At 33.8% G+C, this 25564-nt stretch overlaps 1 protein-coding gene across 1 annotated transcript; it reads left to right on the top strand.

Annotated features, from left to right (window-relative positions):
• Positions 1-2107: 2107 nt before the first annotated feature.
• LOC141451966 (histone-lysine N-methyltransferase SETMAR-like) lies at positions 2108-3136 on the top strand. The gene has a single exon (XM_074123784.1). It carries the CDS (start codon positions 2108-2110, stop codon positions 3134-3136), a length of 1029 nt encoding a protein of 342 aa, XP_073979885.1.
• The last annotated feature ends 22428 nt before the right edge of the window (positions 3137-25564 follow it).

Below are 25564 nucleotides of genomic sequence, written 5' to 3'. Positions count from 1 at the left end.
ATTGCCGGCTAATCTGATCTGTGCTATTGTTCTAATTTTATGGATTGAGTTTCTACAAGTTATGTAATTTTCACCTAAACCTAAAGTGCTAATTTTTCTGAAAACGGAACTAAAAGAAGAATTAATACACCTATCGATACTCAAACTGAGACAATGATTTTTTAGTGTTTCTAAAATAATATGCTTATTCTTAATCAGATCTGAATCACGTTCAATCTGAGTACTAACATCGATGCCAATAAGAGAAAACTGATTTGAGATTTGAGAGTACCAATTGTATTCCTCCGAACCACTTTCATGCATCTGTTTCAGTCGCATAAGACAAATTTTTGGGTATCTAGAATCAGGCATTTTAAGGATAGTAGACAAATAGTTAATAATTCTTGAAAATATGTTAACAATTAATGGTACACTTCCAGTTTCTATCATTACGAGGTAATTAGGGGTATTGTACGGTAGTAGGAGAAGTCGTTTTAAGTACATGGTCAATACTTTCTCAACTTGTGGAAGGTACCTAAGTGACCAGATTTCTGAACCATACAATGCAGTTGCACCTACTATAGAATTAAATAATTTTAATTTTGAATCCCAGCTATTTGATTTACCTGATATTAGTATTTTATTGATAACAGAAGTTGCACTGAGACCTCTGTTTGTTAACTGCTTAGCAGCTATTGCGAATTTTCCGGTCGAACTGAATGGAATACCCAGGTATGTGAACTGGTTTACATACTCAATTACGCTTCCCTCATAATAGACGGGCAAGATTCTTTTCATTTTAGGAGAGCGTCGAAATACTATTATTTTTGTTTTATCAGCGTTCAACTCTAACGAATTGATTCTGCAATATTCTGAAACACAGTTCAATTTCTGATTTGCGTCACTTCGCGAATCTGCAAATAAAACTATATCGTCCGCAAAAGAGAGGCTGAGAATATCGATATTTTCTTCTATTTTTATTCCTGTTAGATCACGTGACCTTATAAATTTTTCAAAATCCGATATGAAAAGACAAAATAATAGTGGCGACAGAGATTCGCCCTGAAGCACGCCTTGGGTGACCTGTACTTTCCAGTCAGATATTTGGTTATTTAATATTAGTTTTAAGTTTGCATGTTCGTAGAGATTACTCAACAGTCTAATTATTTTGGCGCTAACACCTAGTGAATATAATTTCTGCCATAGATAGTCATGTTTAATTGAGTCAAATGCTTTACGGAAGTCTATGAATATGGCATATAAGTAATTATGTTTTAGATGCGAATGAATGCTTACAGTAGTGTTTAACACAAATAAGTTATCAATACAAGAGCGTCCCCGCCTGAAACCCGATTGCCCTTCTGGAAGTAGATTATTAGATTCCACCCAGTTCATTAGTCTTGTAGCAATTAAAGAAGTGAATAACTTAGTCACCGTATTTATTAAGGAAATTCCCCTGTAATTTTCTGGGACATTTTTACAACCTTTTTTAAATAACAACAACATCAACGTGTCTGACCATTCCTTCGGAACAATTTCAGTGCTGTATATTACATTGAACATGTTTAACAATTAATGTTCCCATTCCGGTGGTAGATTTTTATAAATTTCATAAGGGATGCCATCAGGGCCAGGGGTTTTGTTAATTTTACATTTATTTAAAACATATTGAAATTCTTCTGATGAAAAATCACCATCTAAATATGGATCAGTGACACTATAGAAATTGTTTTTTAAAGGAATATTTGCCATATAAAAGGAAGATAGAACATTATACCATGTGTCTACGCTAATTTCATTTGTTTGGCACTTAGTTGGCCTTAATTTTCTTACTGTAAACCAAAATTGCTGAGAATTTTTAACATTTGCCAGATCATTAGTAATTTCGTTTTCAAATGATTTTTTCGCTTTGGTAATTTGAGCTCTGTACTTATTTCTAATTGTAATATTGGGTTGGAGGGAAAGTTCTGTCGTATTTTAAATAGGCAGGTTATTTTACTTGTAAACAAAAAAAACTTCTGGCTAGTGAGTCATTCGGATTTTTTTTTTGTTTTTTAGCTGCTGTATAATATAAAAGGAGTCCTTTTTTACCGTTCATCATTTACTTTTGATATTTAAAGTGAAAAACATGTCAGTAGATAAAGTGCATTTACGACACTGCATTTTGTATGAATTCCAAAAAGGAAGCAATGCATCGGTTGCATGTAAAAATTTATGTGCAGTATTTGGAAAAGATATTGTAAATGTTCGTACTTGTCAAAGATGGTTTAGCAAATTTCGTTCCGGGGATCTGAGCCTCGAAGAAAGTGATCGATCTGGACGACCATCCAAGATCGATAATGATGTTTTGCGATCCATGTTGGAAAATAATCCACATTTAACAAGTCGAGAAATTGCAGAAGAGTTTGGCATTCATCATACAACTGTTGGAGATCACATTAAATCTCTTGGGTTTGTGTTAAAGCAAAGTGTTTGGGTTCCACATGAATTAACGGAAAAGAATTTGTCTGATCGTGTAAGAATGTGTTCATCACATCTGATTAGACACAATGTGGAGCCGTTTTTGGACAAGCTGATTACTGGAGATGAGAAGTGGATTCTTTACGAGAATGTTAAGAGAAAAAAATCTTACTGCAAACCAGGAACATCATCAGCAACAGTTCCAAAACCAAGTATCCATCAACGCAAAGTACTGCTTTGTTTGTGGTGGGACAGGAAAGGTCCAGTGTACTACGAGTTGCTGAAACAGGGAAAAACCATCAACGCGGATCTGTACTGCAATCAGCTGGATAAATTGAATGCAGCTATCAAAGAAAAAAGGCCAGGATTAGCGTCCAGAAAAGGAATAGTGTTCCACCACGATAATGCTCGACCGCATACTGCAATGTTGACACAACAAAAACTGAATGCGTTAGGATGGGAAGTCCTTAGTCACCCACCGTATTCACCTGACATTGCACCATCTGATTATTACCTGTTCAGATCTCTACAAAATTATCTAACGGGAAAAAAATTCAAGTCTTTTGAAAGTGTTTCTAAGGCAGTTGCTGACTACTTTAACTCCAAGGACGAGAACTTCTACAAAACAGGAATTCACAGGTTACCTGAAAGATGGCAACAAGTTGTAACAAATAATGGAACATATATAATTGATTAATATATATGTTAATTAATTAACACATATTTTTATAAATGAATTCAAATATTATTTTTTAAAATACGACAGAACTTTCCCTCCAACCCAATATATTCAAGCAAGGCTTCAGAGGAGTAATTTAATTTTCTACATTTCTTTAAAGATATTCGGGTTTCATACTTTAGTTTTTTGCAATCTTGATCAAACCATTTAGCGTTATAATTTACTCTAGACCGAGGTACAAAGTTTTTGGTTTGCCTCATATTGCAAGCCTCTACAGAACTATAAATGGTACTTACAATGTTATTATAGAGAAGTTCACTATTGTCACTATTATAATATATCTCCTTAACAAAAACTTACAGTTTAAAAAGTTAAGTATAAGGGTTGATTAAACACCAAAAGGTACACAAATCAGCAAGTACCCATCATTTCATTTACACTTCATTGACATTATTTAAGTAATTTTACTGCATTAACTTTTCCTTCACATTTTTAGAATTTATTAGATGTCACAGGCCCTTATGCTGGCCATTTTCATCTACAAAATATTTTTTCAAGACTGTAGACTAGATTGTAATATCTATTTATCTATAATAATCAAACTATTAATTGCAGGTTAAAAAGAAAAACGTTATAAAAAATAAAATATGAGGCTAAAAAGTTCAAAAACTTTTCTAAAAAAATGTTTACCCCAACATACATTAATGATTTTATTTTATTCATTTTTTATTTTTATTTTTAAACAGAAATCGTTGGTTTAAGTTCATTCTTCGATCAAAGTAATTGTTATTTTATGTAGGAGTCAAACGTTTATAATAATAGGTAATAATTATCTGGCTTTATCGCAAATAATATAGTTTTCTTCAATTACATTCTCAATCTAGGTGTTCTTCCCACAATGTTGTATATATGTAATATAAGTGGCCGACTCTAACTTTGTCTTTTTCTACTTTAACATGCATGTGTATGTGACTACTCAGAATAATTCATAACTCATTTTATCATAATTATAATAAAAAAATATTATGAATAACTGGCCAGCATAAGGGTCTGTGACATCTAATAAATTCTAAAAATGTGAAGGAAAAGTTAATGCAGTAAAATTACTTAAATAATGTCAATGAAGTGTAAATGAAATGATGGGTACTTGCTGATTTGTGTACCTTTTGGTGTTTAATCAACCCTTATACTTAACTTTTTAAACTGTAAGTTTTTGTTAAGGAGATTTTTGTACCTTTTGGATAGATTTTTCTTTTTGTCTATTTTGCAAAGTTACATATCTGCTTTTTTGAGAAAGCGTTTTGAATAAAATAGGAAGGTATTTGTGCGTAAATAGCAAAAATTAAACTGCGATTTCAGTACTTCCTTTTAAGAGGAGCAAGAAAAATAAACTGCGATTACAGTACTTCTCCCTAAAAGGCATAGAGGCAAAGATTTTGAATCGAACGACAATTCATTGATGTAAATCGGTTCACTCATTGATAATTTTAACGATTGCAGTACTTCCTCTTAGTAGGTGTAAGAGCATGATGGCACTTCACAGCCATGTAGAGGAGCTTTAATCACTGCTTCGTGCTAAATTTTATCAAAATCGGAATAAGCTTTGTAGAAATATTGGTAATAATAGTTTTAGAAAGGGCCTTATTTGGGTAGGGCAAACTCCCCTCCTTATGAGGCATAGCGTCGAGACTTTTAAAGTGCAAATCTTTACAAAATTTCGATTCGATTTGACACTTCATTCATGAAAATCGGTTCACGTCTCGATAATTTGAAACGATTGCTATACTTCCTCTTAACAAGTGTAAGAGCTGATCGCCGCTTTAATGTTACGTAGAGGAGCCCTAACCCTATCATCCTATCAAATTTTATCAAAATCGGGCCAAGATTTACAGAGAAATTAGAAATAATAATTTTTGAGGGGGCCTTACATAAAGGGGGCTAACTCCTCTCCCATTCGATGTACAGCGTCGAGACCCCCAAAAGGCACATCTACATAAAATTCCGACTCGAATGACACCTCATTCATGAAAATCGGTTCACGTGTTTAGGCGTTACGCAGTTTACAAAAAAGGTAACAACAACAAGAACAAGAACAAGAACAAGAATAAGAACAAGAACAAGAACAAGAACATTTTTTGAAAAAGCCGTTTTTTCTCATTTTCGGCAACTTTTTTCTCAAAACCAATTAGATCTGGGTTGTTGCAAAAAAATTACAGTTATAAAGGAGGGTTTGCCCTTTATTTTAAAGAAAATTTGGGAATTTTATCTTTTATAGAAAAAGAGAAAAAAATTGTCAAAGTTGGGTGTTTTTCAACGTTACGCTTTTTCGTGCAGTTTTTGATGATCAACCCTTATACAACTGTCCTACCGGACAGTTTTAATATTACGGTTTTCACTCATATATTTTTGGAACTCTTGCAACTGATACTGATTCCATTTAATTGATTTAATAATGATACTTTTATTCGCACAATACTCATCACTATTATTATTTCTATTTCTTTTACTACCACTATAATTGGCTATTTTATTGTACAGAATCATATGTAATTGGCAAGGTTTGTGGTCGTGTAAATTATAATTATCTAACAAATTCATATCATATATGTAAGACAAAGATTCTATATTAATCCAAATTAGATCAACCGTACTTTTCCCGCCCGATGAAGAAATAAAGGAATAATCACCCGGTCTATCCGATCCAGTTCGACCGTTACAAACTGTCATTCCTAGAGAATTCATAGTATCCATTAATATTTTACCTTTATTATTTATAATACTATCAAGTGATTGTCTTGGCCAGGCCAGCATACTACCCAAAAATATCTCCTCCTCCAAATTATCCAAATCCCCAATTCTTGAATTAAAATCCCCGCCTATTACATATACCGCATTCTTATCAGTAGTTTCGGACAGTGTACATACATATTCATATAACAATTGAGTACAGTATTCTATCTCAATGGAAGGTTTCCAATAATTTACCCCAATCACTATTCTCTCATTACTGAATGAAACTAACACAAATAACCAGATATTTGATTTATCTAATAATTCCAACTTACAAGTTAAAGTTTTTTTATAAAATATTGCAATTCCCCCACTGGCTCTTCCTACTGATTTTTCCTTAATTGCGCTACTATATTCATAATTATACCTATCTTTTAAAAAGTTTGGCAATTTCAAAATATCACCTACAACCCATGTTTCAGTAAAGCATAATATATCATTTTTAACAAGTTCAATAATCTGATCGGATTGCAAGTTAAACAAACTGTTAAGGCCTGAAATGTTCCAATATAAAATAGAAAGCTTATTACCTTCAAATATTGTAGAACTATTATTTAGATAGCTTACATTATATGTGCTAGTGATCGTCTCTGGGCGAGGAGATTTGTTGACTTTCTTGGTATTTAATGATGAATAGAGTCCACTGGTTCCAGGTGTACTCAACAGTTCCAAATTTTCTTTCCCTTGTAATATAGCATTCTCCGTTACCTTTCCACTGTGCACCCTTCTCGTTTTTGGGGTAATATCAAACACACGAAGTCTCTGGAGCCTTGGCTGTGCCCTTATTAAATTCTTCTTTCTTTTTTAGCAAATTATTCATACAAACTGACAAATCGAGCTGGAAAATCTCTTTCAACCTCAAAACGCCATCCTCATTACTGTCATAAATCAAGCCTGCAGTCAAGTCCCACTGAAAGAAATGACCCTCAATCAACAAGCCATCAGTTCGCCACGCCGTCCTTAAGTTTGGATTTAACCGCTTAATTTCTTTTTTAATAACAGCTAAACACTTTCTTTTGATCCTAGTTCTGAAGGCCAGATCTCTATGTACCACAAATGGGGTCCCTTTCAGTTTATTTGTTTTTCTAAGAATACAGGTTGTTGAGTTGAAATTTGAAAAACTCGCCAAGATCGGTTGAACGCCGCTATCTGGGCGGCCCATGGGATACGCATCATTTATAAATAAATCTTCTTTAGCAATATTTAATTGATCAGTACAAAAAGTTTCGATTTTAAGTTTATAGTCATCCCCAGTTTTATGTTCCACACCTCTAAAAATTAAATTTTTGCTTTTCGCTGTATTCTCTATGTTATCCAATTGGGCCTCTTGTAATTTATCACGCATTTTCAAATTCTCAATTTCCTTTTTCAGCACTTTATTTTCATCTTGCAACTCATTTATTTTTGCTTCCATCCCGTAAAGATCTTCTCTCGTAACGTAGTTCTTTGAATCCAATAATGCGCTGAAAGTAGCCATCAACTTTTCCATAGAGACATTCACAATTTCTGACTTAGTAGGTGTTGCCATTTCCAAATCGGACTCTGACTTTAAAAGTTTTCTATTAGCTTCACCAATATTTTCTGGGGAGTTACGAGAACTTTTTAATTTCTTTCCACTTGATTGTGTGTTTTCCTTTGGACTGAAATAATTTTTTAAACTATTAGGCATGAATAAGTTGTAGATTTCAATGTCACCGACGATCAATTGTATAAATTTAAAATCAGTCTCCAATAATAAATATTCTACCCAATGTTTGTAGGTCAGAACATACACTAATGTGAAGTTTTGTAGTTTATATAATATATTTAAACAAATAAATAAACAAACCAACAGTTCAGCCGCTATAACTCTTAGATTATATCCCCACCACTCCACTATATTCTAACTCACTTCAAAATCTTAATAAAATATGCAATTTTCTTTCATTAATTACGCATTAACGGTAAGTACAATCGACTCTAAATTTTCACATAGCGTTTATTAATGCTTCATCTAACACTTTGCACAATTTCAATGAAAAAGAACACTTATAACCCTCAAAATCCAATACAATTTAAGAGAGCGATGTGACCCCTCTCAATACAAACAGCAAACTCCGCTATTGATATTACTAAAATAGTTATTTGTAAAGTTGTAGGTAAAAGAAAAATACAATTATTTGCTATAATTGATATGTATTTATGGCTGAAAGGAAACCCATCAGCAGCAAGAGTATGCTGGCAGTTAGTTACATCAGTTAACGTAGTGATACGCTGCTAACGTCAGTATGTCAGTAACAGTTTTTCTTTATTAACTTCTTTATTATTGCGGCACAAACGATGAAATTTGGTGAATCGCCGGCACAAACGAGGCCAACGAGATTGGCAAAAAGAAATTTTGAGAAATAATAAAGACAAGCGATTTCGCATGTCCAACTTCCGTCAAGTTGCTATAGCCACTTTAAATCCTTAATAACATTTTCAATTTTTGACCTAAATGGCTGAAATTTGGGGAATGGCCGGCACAAACGAATGGTTAAAAGAAACATTGAAAAAACTGCAAAAATACAAAATGGACAGACCAACTTGACATGAGAATATCTCGCAAAATAATGCTGCACAAACGATGAAATTTAGTGAATCACCGGCACAAACGAAGCCCAAACGGAAGGTAAAAAGAAATTTTGGAAAAATTAAAAAAATGAAAAGTTATATCAATATTCTCATATTTACTTGACAAGCCAATATCACGCTTGGTATGGCGGCACAAACGAAAAAAGCTTTTGATATTACTAAAATAGTTATTTGTAAAGTTGTAGGTAAAAGAAAAATACAATTATTTGCTATAATTTATATGTATTTATGGCTGAAAGAAAACCCATCAGCCGCTGGTGTATGCTGGCAGTTAGTTACTTTAGTTGACGTAGAGATGCGCTGCTGGCGTCAGTGTGTCAGTAACAGTTATTCTTTAATAACTTCATTAATATTGCGGCACAAGCGATGAAATTTGGTGAATCGCCGTCAGAAACGAGGCCAAAGAGATTGGCAAAAAGAAATTTTGGAAAATCTTAAAGACAAGCGAATTCGCATGTCTCACTTCCGTCAAGTTGGTATGGCCACTTTAAATCCTTAATAACTTTTTCAATTTTTGAGCTAAATGGCTGAAATTTGGGGAATAGCCGGCACAAACGCAGCACAAACGAATGGTTAAAAGAAACTTTGAAAAAACTCCAAAAATAAAAAGTGGACAGACCAACTTGACATGCGAATATCTCACCTAATAATGCAGCCAAGCGATGAAATTTAGTGAATTGCCGTCACAAAAAAAGCCAAACGAGTGGTAAAAAGAAATTTTGAAAAAACTCAAAAATAAAAAGTGGCTATACCAACTTGAGATGCGAATATCTCGCTTAATAATGCGGCACAAACGATGAAATTTGGCATATCTCCAGCAGAAACGAGGCCAACGAGATTGGCAAAAAATAATTTTGAAAAAATTCAAAAAAAGAAAAGTTATATTAATTTTCCTCATATTAACTTGACACACTAATATCTCGCTTCATATGGCGGCACAAATGAAAAAAGCTTTTGATAATACTAAAATAGTTATTTGTAAAGTTGTAGTTAAAAGAAAAATACAATTATTTTCTATAATTGATATGTATTTATGGCTGAAAGGAAACCCATCAGCCGCTGGTGTATGCTGGCAGTTAGTTACTTTAGTTGACGTAGAGATGCGCTGCTGGCGTCAGTATGTAAGTAACAGTTTTTCTTTAATAACTTCTTTAATATTGCGGCAAAAACGATGTAATTTAGTGAATTGCCGGCACAAACGAGGCCAAAGAGATAGGCAAAAAGAAATTTTTAAAAATCTTAAAGACAAGCGAAATCGCATGTCCAACTTCCGTCAAGTTGGAATGGCCACTTTGAATCCTTAATAACGTTTTCAACTTTTGAGCTAAATGGCTGAAATTTGGAGAATGGCCGGCACAAACGAATGGTAAAAAGAAATATAGAAAAAATTCAAAAAATAAATAGTTATATCAATTTTTCACATATTAAGTTGACACGCGAATATCTCGCTTAATAAAGCGGCACAAACGATGAAATTTGGTGAATTGCCGGCAGAAACGCAGAACAAACGAATGGTTAAAAGAAACTTTGAAAAAACACAAAAAATAAAAAGTGTAAGACCAACCTGACATGCGAATATCTCGCTTAATAATGCGGCACAAACAATGAAATTTGGCGAATCACCAGCAGAAACGAGGCCAAAGAGATTGGCAAAAAATAATTTTGAAAAAATTAAAAAAATAAATAGTTATATCAATTTTTCGAATATTAGGTTGACACGCGAATATCTCGCCCAATAATGCGGCACAAACGATGAAATTTGGTGAATCGCTGGCACAATTAATGCCAAAACGAATGGTAAAATTTTTTTTTGAAAAAACTCAAAAATGAAAAGTGGCCATACCCTGTTGACATGCGAATATCTCGCTTAATAATGCGACATTAACTATGAAATTTGGCGAATCACCAGCAGAAATAAGGCCAAAGAGATTGGCAAAAAGAAATTTTGAAAAAATTCAAAAAATAAATAGTTATATCAATTTTTCGCATATTAGGTTGACATGCAAATATCTCGCCTAATAATGCGGCACAAACAATGAAATTTGGTGATTCACCTGCACAAACGAAGCGCAAACGAAAGGTAAAAATAAATTTTGGAAAAACTCAAAAATAAAAAGCGGCTATACCAACTTGAGATGCGAATATCTCGCTTAATAATGCGGCATAAACAATGAAATTCGGTGAATCACCAGCAGAAACAAGGCCAAAGAGATCGGCAAAAAGAAATTTTGAAAAAATTCAAAAAATGAAAAGTTATATCAATTTTTCTAATATTTACTTGACACGCTAATATCTCGCTTGGTATGGCAACACAAACGAAAAAAGCTATTGATATTACTAAAATAGTTATTTGTAAAGTGGTAGGTAAAAGAAAAATACAATTATTTGCTATAATTGATATGTATTAATGGCTGAAAGGAAACCCATCAGCAGCTGGTGTATGCTGGCAGTTAGTTACATCAGTTGACGTAGTGATGCGCTGCTAACGTCAGTATGTCAATAACAGTTTTTCTTTATTAACTTCTTTATTATTGCGGCACAAACGATGAAATTTGGTGAATCGCCGGCACAAACGAGGCCAAAGAGATTGGCAAAAAGAAATTTTGGAAAAACTCAAAAATAAAAAGTGGCCATACCAACTTGACATGCGAATATCTCGCTAAATAATGCGGCACAAACGATGAAATTTGACGAATCAGCGGCACAAATGAGGCCAAAGAGATTGGCAAAAAGAAATTTTGAAAAAAAATCAAAAAATAAATAGTTATATTAATTTTTCGCATATTAAATTGTCACGCGAATATCTCGCCTAATAATGCGGGACAAACGATGAAATTTGGTGAATCGCTGGCACAAACGAAGCCCAAACGAATGGTAAAAATGTTTTTTGAAAAAACTCAAAAATAAAAAGTGGCCATACCAAGTTGACATTCGAATATCACGCGTAATAATGCGACACAAACGATGAAATGCGGCAAATCTCCAGCAGAAACCAGGCCAAAGAGATTGGCAAAAAGAAATTTTGAAAAAATTTAAAAAATGAAAAGTTATATCTATTTTTCTCATATTTACTTGACACGCTAATATCTCGCTTGGTATGGCAACACAAACGAAAAAAGCTTTTGATATTACTAAAATAGTTATTTGTAAAGTTGTAGGTAAAAGAAAAATACTATTATTTGCTATTATTGATATGTATTTAAGGCTGAAAGGAAACCCATCAGCCGCTGGTGTATGCTGGCAGTTAGTTGCTTTAGTTGACGTAGAGATGCGCTGCTGGCGTCAGTATGTCAGTAACAGTTTTTCTTTAATAACCTCTTTAATATTGCGGCACAAGCGATGAAATTTGGTGAATCTCCGTCAGAAACGAGGCCAAAGAGACTGGCAAAAAGAAATTTTGAAAAATCTTAAAGACAAGTGAATTCGCATGTCTAACTTCCGTCAAGTTGGTATGGCCACTTTAAATCCTTAATAACTTTAAATTTTTGAGCTAAATGGCTGAAATTTGGGGAATGGCCGCCACAAACGCGGCACAAACAATGGTTAAAAGAAATTTTGAATAACTCCAAAAATAAAAAGAGGACACACCAACTTGACATGCAAATATCTCGCCTAATAATGCGGCACAAACGATGAAATTTGGTGATTCACCTGCACAAACGAAGCGCAAACGAAAGGTAAAAGTAAATTTAGGAAATTCAAAAATAAAAAGTGGCTACACCAACTTGAGATGCGAATAACTCGCTTAATAATGCGGCATGAACAATGAAATTTGGCGAATCACCAGCAGAAACGAGGCCAAAGAGATCGGCAAAAAGAAATTTTGAAAAAATTAAAAAATGAAAAGTTATATAAATTTTTCTCATATTTACTTGACACGCCAATATCTCGCTTGGTATGGCAACACAAACGAAAATAGCTTTTGATATTACTAAAATAGTTATTTGTAAAGTTGTAGGTAAAAGAAAAATACAATTATTTGCTATAATTGATATGTATTTATGGCTGAAAGAAATCCATCAGCCGCTGGTGTATGCTGGAAGTTAGTTACTTTAGTTGACGTAGAGATGCGCTGCTGGCGTCAGTATGTCAGTAACAGTTTTTCTTTAATAACTTCTTTAATATTGCGGCACAAGCGATGAAATTTGGTGAATCGCCGGCACAAACGAGGCCAAAGAGGTTGGCAATATGAAATTTTGAAAAATCTTAAAGACAAGCGAAAACGGATGTCCAATTTCCGTCAAGTTGGTATGGCCACATTGAATCTTTAGTAACGTTTTCAACTTTTGAGCTAAATGGCTGAAATTAGGGGAATGGCCGGCACAAACGAATGGTAAAAAGAAATATAGAAACAATTCAAAAAATAAATAGTTATATCAATTTTTCGCATATTAAGTTGACACGCGAATATCTCGCCTAATAATGCGGCACAAACGATGAAATTTGGTGAATCGCCGGCACAAAAAAGGCCAAACGAATGGTAAAAAGAAATTTTGAAAAAACTCAAAAATTAAATAGTTATATTAATTTTTCGCATATTAAATTGACACGCGAATATCTCGCCTAATAATGCGGGACAAACGATGAAATTTGGTGATTCACCTGCACAAACGAAGCGCAAACGAAAAGTAAAAATAAATTTTGGAAAAACTCAAAAATAAAAAGTGGCTATACCAACTTGAGATGCGAATATCTCGCTTAATAATGCGGCACAAACGATGAAATTTTGGCAAATCACCAGCTGAAATGAGGCCAAAGAGTTTGGTAAAAAGAAATTTTGAAAAAATTTAAAAAATGAAAAGTTATATCAATTTTTCTCATATTTACTTGATACGCTAATATCTCGCTTGGTATGGCGGCACAAACAAAAAAGCTTTTGATATTACTAAATTAGTTATTTGTAAAGTTGTAGGAAAAAGAAAAATACTATTATTTGCTATTATTGATATGTATTTATGGCTGAAAGGAAACCCATCAGCCGCTGGTGTATACTGGCAGTTAGTTACTTTAGTTGACGTAGAGATGCGCTGCTGGCGTCAGTATGTCAGTAACAGTTTTTCTTTAATAACTTCTTTAATATTGCGGCGCAAGCGATGAAATTAGGTGAATCGCCGTCAGAAACGAGGCCAAAGAGATTGGCAAAAAGAAATTTTGAAAAATCTTTAAGAGATATTCGCATGTCTAACTTTTGTCAAGTTGGTATGGCCACATTCAATCCTTAATAACTTTTTCAACTTTTGAGCTAAATGGCTGAAATTAGGGGAATGGGCGGCACAAACGCAGCACAAACGAATAGTTAAAAGAAACTTTGAAAAAACTCTAAAAATAGAAAGTGGACAGACCAACTTGACATGCGAATATCACACCTAATAATGCAGCCAAACGATGAAATTTGGTGAATCGCCGGCACAAACTAAGCCTAAACGAAGTGTAAAAAAAGTTTTTGAAAAAACTCAAAAATAAAAAGTGACCATACCAACTTGAAATGCCAATATCTCGCGTAATAATGCGGCACAAACGATGAAACTCGGCGAATCACCAGCAGAAACGAGGTCAAATAGATTGGCAAAAATAAATTTGGAAAAAAATAAAAAAATGAAAAATTATATCAATTTTTCTCATATTTATTTGACACGCTAATATCTCGCTTGATATGGCGGCACAAACGAAAAAAGCTTTTGATATTACTAAAATAGTTATTTGTAAAGTTGTAGGAAAATGAAAAATGCTATTATTTGGTATAATTGATATGTATTTAGGGTTGAAAGGAAACCCATCAGCCGCTGGTGTATGCTGGCAGTTAGTTATTTTAGTTGACGTAGAGATGCGTTGCTGGCGTCAGTATGTCAGTAAAAGTTTTGCTTTAATAACTTCTTTAATATTTTTTTTTTTTTTTTTTTTTTTATTTACATTTACCTCTGTTCTAGTCAACAAGACATACAGAGGGGGTTGGCCTATTAATTAAACAATTCATAGAATAACAAAGGACAAAACAAAAAACAAAAAGAATGTAAATACAGAATAAAAAGAACAAAACAAATAATAAATCAATCAAAAAACAAACAAAATTGCAAATTCAATGCAGTAAAAATAAAAGAATGCTAACTAAATTTGAAATGTACAGAAAAGAACAAAGAGTCTATAACTAAGAACATATACAAAATAACAAACTAAAAATACTTCCTGCAAGTGAAAAAATATTGATGAATGAAAACTTCTTAATAATAGTAATAAAAATATTTATAGAAATAATGGTTAATTAACAAGAAATAAATAAAATAGACTACTTGGAATATTCAAATTATAATGAATAATTGAACAATTACCGCTAAATAAACAATTTCCTTATTTTAAAAAGATAAAAAAAAAATAGGAAAATATCATTTAGTTTGTCTAAATGTCCTGGCTCCAGGAAACTCAGCAAATTTATTAATTGCTCCTCCCGATTGTGATTTGAAATATATTTGTATAAATATTTTTCTCTTATTGATGTAAAAATTGGACAAATTAAAATGCTATGAGCTAAATCATCAGGTTCATTTAAAGTGCACAGCTTACAGGAGTGGCTGGAATCGAACTGAAATTTATTTTTATTCAGATAAACACTAGAACTTTTTTTGTAAGCTAAACGTACTTGGGCTATCAATCTTAGTTTATTGATGTGAGTATTAAGTCTGAGATAAGATTCGCAAGAAAAAGAGAAGCTGCAGATATTTCTATAGACAGTATTGTAGCGACTGTTTAAAACTGTATTGATATCACGGCTAAATAGATTATTTCTAAAAGAATCCAACATATTATGTCGATTCTCTTTAAGTGACTCAAGATTCTGAGATTGCCAAATATCTTCTGCACCGATGGAAATCAGATACCTTCTCAATTCTGTCACCCAGTTATATGGCATACTGAAACTACTTAATTCCAACAATCTGGAGTAGCACAACTTAGGTAGTCGGTATTCAGGCATCTCCAACAAAGATTCCCACCAGTTTAACATCCGCGTAAAGATTTTACACTGAACATGACGTCTGCCAGCTTCAAGTCTGACATATGAGTCAGGCGTACTTTTGGGCAGGTGTAACAAAACCTTTATAAATCTTAATTGCCCTCTCTCTAGGATATGAGTATAGCTCGAACCCCAAATTTCCGACAGATAAAGAAGCACACTCTCAGAGATAGAATCGTAGAGATGGACTTTAGTTTTCCAATCATCACTCTTACATGACTTTAGTAGAGACAAAACAGCAGATGTGGCAGAGGCATTCTTAGCAAGAAAATATTCGCTGGTCTTAAGAAATTTAGCAGAAGAAAAGAATGGAACGCCCAAATAAGTGAACTGACTACAGTAATCAATATATTGTGATTTATACATTAGTCGCTTGACATTTGAGAAATTTCCGCCTTTAGCGAAAATCATAGCATATGTTTTATTAATATTCACAGTAAGACTGTTTTGAGTGCAATATTCCTCAAGAATGTTTAAACTTCTTTGGGCGCCTATCCAGGAGGGTGAGAGCATCACCATATCGTCAGCGTAGAGCAACAAGTGTAGATCTTTGTTTTTAGTCACTGTAAGGCCGCTAAAGTTACGATTAATAAAAAAATTAACAATGTCCGAGACGAATAGGGAAAAGAGAAGGGGGCTCAAAATTTCCCCCTGCAAAACCCCCTCAGTTACAGGAATCTCAACGGAAGAAGAAACACCGTCGGAAATTATCATGGCTGCATTATCATAAAGATTCCCAACCACATGTAAAAATTTTCGGCTAACTCCTAAAGAGTATAGTTTATACCATAACTTATCGTGGTTGATAGAATCAAAAGCTCTTCGGTAGTCGACGAAGACGGCAAAAACCTTGGTTCTATTTAATCTAAGATGAATATTTAAAGCTCCAGACAAGGTGAATACACAATCGCGACACCCTCTACCTTTTCGGAATCCCATTTGCTCCTCGGGTAATAAACTCCTTGAGTCCACCCAGTTATATAGCCTGTCATAGAGAATATTGGTAAATATTTTAGTGATATTATTAAAGACTGCAATGCCCCTGTAATTGTACGGATCACCTGCATCACCTTTTTTATGAATAAACTTCATTCTAATCACGGACCATGCTTTTGGGAGAGATTCATTACGAAATACCCGATTAAAAAGCCGTAATAAAAAATCAATCCAAGAAGGATTAAGGCATTTAAAAACTTCATTTGGAATAAGATCCTCTCCAGTTGCCTTCTTAAGTTTGCTTTTTTTTATACTTAATAATAGTTCATCAAGAGTGATGTCCGCATCCAATACTGGGTCAAATGGGCCAAAGAATTTGAAATCAATAGATAATTTAGGTGGTAAAATTGAATTATAAAATTGTTTCCACTCCTGACAGCCAATTTGATTGGGTCCTTGGGGTTTAAATCTGAATCTATTGACAGCGGACCAGAATTCATAAGGGCTTTTCACATTACGTAAACATAATCTTAAGTTATCAAAAAATGTTTTTTTATTATTACTGATAATTGCTCTGTATTCAGATTTAAGCCTACTATATTCGACCAACGTTTCCACGCTAAAGTTATTTCTTTTACAATTGCGAAGCTGAGATTTTACACTTTTTTTAGCAAGGAGGCAATCGCCGTTAAACCACGGCTTATGATTTATACCCTTATTAATATTATTTGAATTTAATTTTTTATTGAAAAGAATTCCAGATGACAGCATTAATTGATGCATATTATTTATAAGATACTCATAGCTTATATTTAAGTCTTCCAAACTAATTTCCGAACTATCAAAATCACTTAACAAAGATTTAAACTTCTCTAGAGAGGCACTGTCTCTTTTTACGCATTTAATGCAATAAGAAGCCATAACATTTTTGGAGCTATTTAATTTTTGAAAGGGGGAGATTATGGATAAGATACACAAATTATGGTCTGTGAGGGGAGAATTATTGATTACTGTAAAATCATGGATAAAATGAGCAGAACCAATATTGGACCAAACCAGTTCCAGAACACTACAGCCTTGCATGCTGAGATAAGTGAATTCTCCCAATGCATCCCCTCCTATACGGCCGTTGCAAACAAAAAAACCATATTCTTCCATAAGCTCAACCAGAAGAGAGCCCCTTTTGTTCAAAAGACAGTCTTGAGAATTTCTAGTTCCATTAAAGCAGGTGTTTTCAAATACCACATTCTCCATACTGTTGAGCAAGCCTATACGAGAGTTAAAGTCGCCTCCTATAATTATCTGGGATTCAGAGTAATTTAACGTGATGCAATAAAGATCTTCAGAAAAGGAATTAATGATATCGGTATCAGAAAGAGAAGGTTTCCAATAAACCAGGCCTACAATAAAACTAACGTCACCAAAAACCAAATTCAAGCACAAAAAATATTCTTTACAAATTACAATACTCACTTTACTAAAGGTATTTTTCCTTAAAAAAATAATCAGCCCTCCTGAAGCTCTGCCCTTTAAATGAGATTTTGCTGCACTAGAAAACCAAAACTCGTAATCCTCTAAAAATTTGGGAGGAGCAAAATTATCGTTATAGAGCCAAGTCTCGCTGAAACACAATATTTCAAGATTTTTTAAAACTACAATTTCCTCACTCGATAAATTAAACAAACTACTAAAACCTCTAATGTTCCAAAAACCGAATTTGACAAAATTACAATCTACATAACAATTTGAAGTTGTTTCATTTGAAATTATTTTGGATTTTTGACTAAAAATTGGCGATAGAACCAGCTGGCTGAAGTACTCGTGGAGCTCTCTTCCTCTTGGAGCCAGTAGACTGAAGTGAAGCATCGGACTCACTGATTTCCTGATCGTTTTCATCGGAAGTATAACCTGGTATCCCCGATTTTCCTGGTGGCCTCAAAAACAACAAGTCCTCTTTGCATCTAATTACCTTTGGTTTATCATTAATATTTCGTTTAACCAATATAATGCCATTTTTATGCCAAACTGAATCCAAAAGTCCTTGCCCCTTTAGCTCTCTCACTTGTTTAAATAATTTATAGGTGAATGGAGTAAGAAGTTCATTAACAAAAATTTGATGACCCATCTCAGTATTAATTTTTTCTTTATTCTTCCTTGAATTCACAATAAATCTATTTTTCACTGAAGAATACAAAAATTTAATAATAACGGAAGGAGGATTTTGTCGCCCAAATTTACGGCGATAAATATAATCCACCATATCTATTCTCATTTCAATATCTATTACCTTTGCAATTCTTTGAAGAATATCAAAAAGATCTTCATTTTCATTTAAAGGAATATTATCAATTTTGACAAAATTCTGAAATGAATTTTGGGAAAATTGTAAAACCTCTCTGTTTAAATCGATAATTTGGCCTTTTAGAGATTCATTTTCCTTTATTAGCACTGTTATTTGGTTTTTGCACACCTTCAGCTCTTTTTCCAGTTTATCAGATAGTTTTTTAAAATCTGTTTTAAAATGTTTCAAATCAGTTAACAAAGTATTCTGCTCCTTCCTGACAGCAGCGATATCTGAGGAGAGAGAGTCTAACTTAGCAATAATAAGACTGTTAATATCAGCTGCCCCACTCTCATTCAAGTTCTGGGCCCCACTACTACTACAAGCAGACTTCTTATCAGAAGGCATGGTACAAAGATCGCACAAACAAAGTACTACGAAACTCACAGCACGCTAAAAATAAATATAAAGTATTTACGTATTTTTCCTAATTTCTCCTTTTTCCACAATTTTCTTCGTATTACTGGATAATTATAGTTTCAACGAGACACAGCATTTTAAAATCATACCAAATTCAAATAGAAAATTGGAGACTAACACTTAGAAAAAACAAAAAAGTACAGAGCACCAACAAACACGTCCTCTCACTACGACTGCCCAAGGCCAACCCAACTTCTTTAATATTGCGGCCCAATCGATGAAATTTGGTGATACGCCGGCACAAACAAGGCCAAAGAGATTGGCAAAAAGAAATTTTGAAAAATCTTAAAGACAAGTGAGATCGCATGTTTAACGTCCGTCACGTTGGTATGGCCACTTTAAATCCTTAATAACTTTTTCAATTTTTGAGCTAAATAGCTGAAATTTGGGGAATGGCCGGCACAAACGCGGCACAAACGAATGGTTAAAAGAAATTTTGAAAAAACTTCAAAAATAAAAAGTGGACAGACCAACTTGACATGCAAATATCTCGCCTAATAATGCGGCACAAACGATGAAATTTGGTGATTCACCTGCACAAACGAAGCGCAAACGAAAAGTAAAAATAAATTTTGGAAAAACTCAAAAATAAAAAGTGGCTATACCAACTTGAGATGCGAATATCTCGCTTAATAATGCGGCATGGACAATGAAATTGGGCGAATCACCAGCAGAAACGAGGCCAAAGAGATCGGAAAAAGAAATTTTGAAAAAATTAAAAAAATGAAAAGTTATTTAAATTTTTCTCATATTTACTTGACACGCCAATATCTCGCTTGGTATGGCAGCACAAACGAAAATAGCTTTTGATATTACTAAAATAGTTATTTGTAAAGTTGTAGGTAAAAGAAAAATACAATTATTTGCTATAATTGATATGTATTTATGGCTGAAAAAAATCCATCAGCCGCTGGTTTATGCTGGCAGTTAGTTACTTTAGTTGACGTAGAGATGCGCTGCTGGCGTTAGTATGTCAGCAACAGTTTTTCTTTAATAACTTCTTTAATATTGCGGCACAAGCGATGAAATTTGGTGATTCGCCGTCAGAAACGAGGCCAAAGAGATTGGCAATATGAAATTTTGAAAAATCTTTATGACAAGCGAAATCGCATGTCCAATTTCCGTCAAGTTCGTATGGCCACTTTTAATCCTTAATAACGTTTTCAACTTTTGAGCTAAATGGCTGAAATTAGGGGAATGGGCGGCACAAACGCAGCACAAACGAATAGTTAAAAGAAACTTTGAAAAAACTCTAAAAATAGAAAGTGGACAGACCAACTTGACATGCGAATATCTCACCTAATAATGCAGCCAAACGATGAAATTTGGTGAATCGCCGGCACAAACTAAGCCTAAACGAAGTGTAAAAAAAGTTTTTGAAAATACTCAAAAATAAAAAGTGACCATACCAACTTGAAATGCCAATATCTCGCGTAATAATGCGGCACAAATGATGAAACTCGGCGAATCACCAGCAGAAACGAGGTCAAAGAGATTGGCAAAAATAAATTTGGAAAAAAATAAAAAAATGAAAAATTATATCAATTTTTCTCATATTTACTTGACACGCTAATATCTCGCTTGATATGGCGGCACAAACGAAAAAAGCTTTTGATATTACTAAAATAGTTATTTGTAAAGTTGTAGGAAAATGAAAAATGCTATTATTTGGTATAATTGATATGTATTTATGGTTGAAAGGAAACCCATCAGCCGCTGGTGTATGCTGGCAGTTAGTTATTTTAGTTGACGTAGAGATGCGTTGCTGGCGTCACTATGTCAGTAAAAGTTTTGCTTTAATAACTTCTTTAATATTGCGGTCCAATCGATGAAATTTGGTGATACGCTGGCACAAACAAGGCCAAAGAGATTGGCAAAAAGAAATTTTGAAAAATCTTAAAGACAAGTGAGATCGCATGTTTAACTTCCGTCAAGTTGGTATGGCCACTTTAAATCTTTAATAACTTTTTCAATTTTTGAGCTAAATAGCAGAATTTTGGGGAATGGCCGGCACAAACGAAGCGCAAACGAAAGGTAAAAATAAATTTTGGAAAAACTCAAAAATAAAAAGTGACTATACCAACTTACCATGCGAATATCTCACCTAATAATGCAGCCTAACGATGAAATTTATTGAATCGCTGGCACAAAAAATGCCAAACGAATGGTAAAAAGAAATTTTGAAAAAACTCAAAAATAAAAAGTGACTATACCAACTTACCATGCGAATATTTTGCTTAATAATGCGACATTAACAATGAAATTTGGCGAATCACCAGCAGAAACGAGACCAAAGAGATTAGCAAAAAAAATTTTGAAAAAATTCAAAAAATAAATAGTTATATTAATTTTTCGCATATTAAATTGACACGCGAATATCTCGCCTAATAATGCGGGACAAACGATGAAATTTGGTGAATCGCCGGCACAAAAGAATGGTATAAAGAAATTTTGGAAAAACTCAAAAATAAAAAGTCGCCAAACCAACTTGACTTGCGAATATCTCGCTAATTAATGCGGCACAAATGATGAAATTTTTGCAAATCACCAGCTGAAATGAGGCCAAAGAGTTTGGTAAAAAGAAATTTTGAAAAAATTAAAAAAATGAAAAGTTATATCAATTTTTCTCATATTTACTTGATACGCTAATATCTCGCTTGGTATGGCGGCACAAACAAAAAAGCTTTTGATATTACTAAATTAGTCATTTGTAAAGTTGTAGGTAAAAGAAAAATACTATTATTTGCTATTATTGATATGTATTTATGGCTGAAAGGAAACCCATCAGCCGCTGGTGTATACTGGCAGTTAGTTACTTTAGTTGACGTAGAGATGCGCTGCTGGCGTCAGTATGTCAGTAACAGTTTTTCTTTAATAACTTCTTTAATACTGCGGCACAAGCGATGAAATTTGGTGAATCGCCGTCAGAAACGAGGCCAAAGAGATTGGCAAAAAGAAATTTTGAAAAATCTTTAAGACAAGTGAGATCGCATGTTTAACGTCCGTCACGTTGGTATGGCCACTTTAAATCCTTAATAACTTTTTCAATTTTTGAGCTAAATAGCTGAAATTTGGGGAATGGCCGGCACAAACGCGGCACAAACGAATGGTTAAAAGAAATTTTGAAAAAACTCCAAAAATAAAAAGTGGACAGACCAACTTGACATGCGAATATCACACCTAATAATGCAGCCAAACGATGAAATTTGGTGAATCGCCAGCACAAACTAAGCCTAAACGAAGTGTAAAAAAAGTTTTTGAAAAAACTCAAAAATAAAAAGTGACCATACCAACTTGAAATGCCAATATCTCGCGTAATAATGCGGCACAAACGATGAAACTCGGCGTATCACCAGCAGAAACGAGGTCAAAGAGATTGGCAAAAATAAATTTGGAAAAAAATAAAAAAATGAAAAATTATATCAATTTTTCTCATATTTATTTGACACGCTAATATCTCGCTTGATATGGCGGCACAAACGAAAAAAGCTTTTGATATTACTAAAAAAGTTATTTGTAAAGTTGTAGGAAAATGAAAAATGCTATTATTTGGTATAATTGATATGTATTTAGGGTTGAAAGGAAACCCATCAGCCGCTGGTGTATGCTGGCAGTTAGTTATTTTAGTTGACGTAGAGATGCGTTGCTGGCGTCAGTATGTCAGTAAAAGTTATGCTTTAATAACTTCTTTAATAATGCGGCCCAATCGATGAAATTTGGTGATACGCCGGCACAAACAAGGCCAAAGAGATTGGCAAAAAGAAATTTTGAAAAATCTTAAAGACAAGTGAGATCGCATGTTTAACGTCCGTCACGTTGGTATGGCCACTTTAAATCCTTAATAACTTTTTCAATTTTTGAGCTAAATAGCTGAAATTTGGGGAATGGCCGGCACAAACGCGGCACAAACGAATGGTTAAAATAAATTTTGTAAAAACTCCAAAAATAAAAAGTGGACAGACCAACATGACATGCAAATATCTCGCCTAATAATGCGGCACAAACGATGAAATTTGGTGATTCACCTGCACAAACGAAGCGCAAACGAAAAGTAAAAATAAATTTTGGAAAAACTCAAAAATAAAAAGTGGCTATACCAACTTGAGATGCGAATATCTCGCTTAATAATGCGGCATGGACAATGAAATTGGGCGAATCACCAGCAGAAACGAGGCCAAAGAGATCGGAAAAAGAAATTTTGAAAAAATTAAAAAAATGAAAAGTTATTTAAATTTTTCTCATATTTACTTGACACGCCAATATGTCGCTTGGTATGGCAGCACAAACGAAAATAGCTTTTGATATTACTAAAATAGTTATTTGTAAAGTTGTAGGTAAAAGAAAAATACAATTATTTGCTATAATTGATATGTATTTATGGCTGAAAAAAATCCATCAGCCGCTGGTTTATGCTGGCAGTTAGTTACTTTAGTTGACGTAGAGATGCGCTGCTGGCGTTAGTATGTCAGCAACAGTTTTTCTTTAATAACTTCTTTAATATTGCGGCACAAGCGATGAAATTTGGTGATTCGCCGTCAGAAACGAGGCCAAAGAGATTGGCAATATGAAATTTTGAAAAATCTTTATGACAAGCGAAATCGCATGTCCAATTTCCGTCAAGTTCGTATGGCCACTTTTAATCCTTAATAACGTTTTCAACTTTTGAGCTAAATGGCTGAAATTAGGGGAATGGGCGGCACAAACGCAGCACAAACGAATAGTTAAAAGAAACTTTGAAAAAACTCTAAAAATAGAAAGTGGACAGACCAACTTGACATGCGAATATCTCACCTAATAATGCAGCCAAACGATGAAATTTGGTGAATCGCCGGCACAAACTAAGCCTAAACGAAGTGTAAAAAAAGTTTTTGAAAATACTCAAAAATAAAAAGTGACCATACCAACTTGAAATGCCAATATCTCGCGTAATAATGCGGCACAAATGATGAAACTCGGCGAATCACCAGCAGAAACGAGGTCAAAGAGATTGGTAAAAAGAAATTTTGAAAAATCTTAAAGACAAGTGAGATCGCATGTTTAACGTCCGTCACGTTGGTATGGCCACTTTAAATCCTTAATAACTTTTTCAATTTTTGAGCTAAATAGCTGAAATTTGGGGAATGGCCGGCACAAACGCGGCACAAACGAATGGTTAAAATAAATTTTGTAAAAACTCCAAAAATAAAAAGTGGACAGACCAAGATGACATGCAAATATCTCGCCTAATAAAGCGGCACAAACGATGAAATTTGGTGATTCACCTGCACAAACGAAGCGCAAACGAAAAGTAAAAATAAATTTTGGAAAAACTCAAAAATAAAAAGTGGCTATACCAACTTGAGATGCGAATATCTCGCTTAATAATGCGGCATGGACAATGAAATTGGGCGAATCACCAGCAGAAACGAGGCCAAAGAGATCGGAAAAAGAAATTTTGAAAAAATTAAAAAAATGAAAAGTTATTTAAATTTTTCTCATATTTACTTGACACGCCAATATCTCGCTTGGTATGGCAGCACAAACGAAAATAGCTTTTGATATTACTAAAATAGTTATTTGTAAAGTTGTAGGTAAAAGAAAAATACAATTATTTGCTATAATTGATATGTATTTATGGCTGAAAAAAATCCATCAGCCGCTGGTTTATGCTGGCAGTTAGTTACTTTAATTGACGTAGAGATGCGCTGCTGGCGTTAGTATGTCAGCAACAGTTTTTCTTTAATAACTTCTTTAATATTGCGGCACAAGCGATGAAATTTGGTGATTCGCCGTCAGAAACGAGGCCAAAGAGATTGGCAATATGAAATTTTGAAAAATCTTTATGACAAGCGAAATCGCATGTCCAATTTCCGTCAAGTTCGTATGGCCACTTTTAATCCTTAATAACGTTTTCAACTTTTGAGCTAAATGGCTGAAATTAGGGGAATGGGCGGCACAAACGCAGCACAAACGAATAGTTAAAAGAAACTTTGAAAAAACTCTAAAAATAGAAAGTGGACAGACCAACTTGACATGCGAATATCTCACCTAATAATGCAGCCAAACGATGAAATTTGGTGAATCGCCGGCACAAACTAAGCCTAAACGAAGTGTAAAAAAAGTTTTTGAAAATACTCAAAAATAAAAAGTGACCATACCAACTTGAAATGCCAATATCTCGCGTAATAATGCGGCACAAATGATGAAACTCGGCGAATCACCAGCAGAAACGAGGTCAAAGAGATTGGTAAAAAGAAATTTTGAAAAATCTTAAAGACAAGTGAGATCGCATGTTTAACGTCCGTCACGTTGGTATGGCCACTTTAAATCCTTAATAACTTTTTCAATTTTTGAGCTAAAT

The sequence above is a fragment of the Rhodnius prolixus genome, unplaced genomic scaffold (assembly GCF_049639745.1).
Source record: "Rhodnius prolixus isolate KJV_2025 unplaced genomic scaffold, Rpr scaffold_20, whole genome shotgun sequence".
Taxonomy (NCBI): Eukaryota; Metazoa; Arthropoda; class Insecta; order Hemiptera; family Reduviidae; genus Rhodnius; species Rhodnius prolixus.
Note: the sequence above shows the minus strand (reverse complement) of the source record. Positions and strands in the feature narration are given on the sequence as shown.

Bases quoted from the DNA above. Each gene is read 5' to 3' on its own strand.
- LOC141451966 (XM_074123784.1), top strand. From the start codon at position 2,108: ATGTCAGTAGATAAAGTGCATTTACGACACTGCATTTTGTATGAATTC.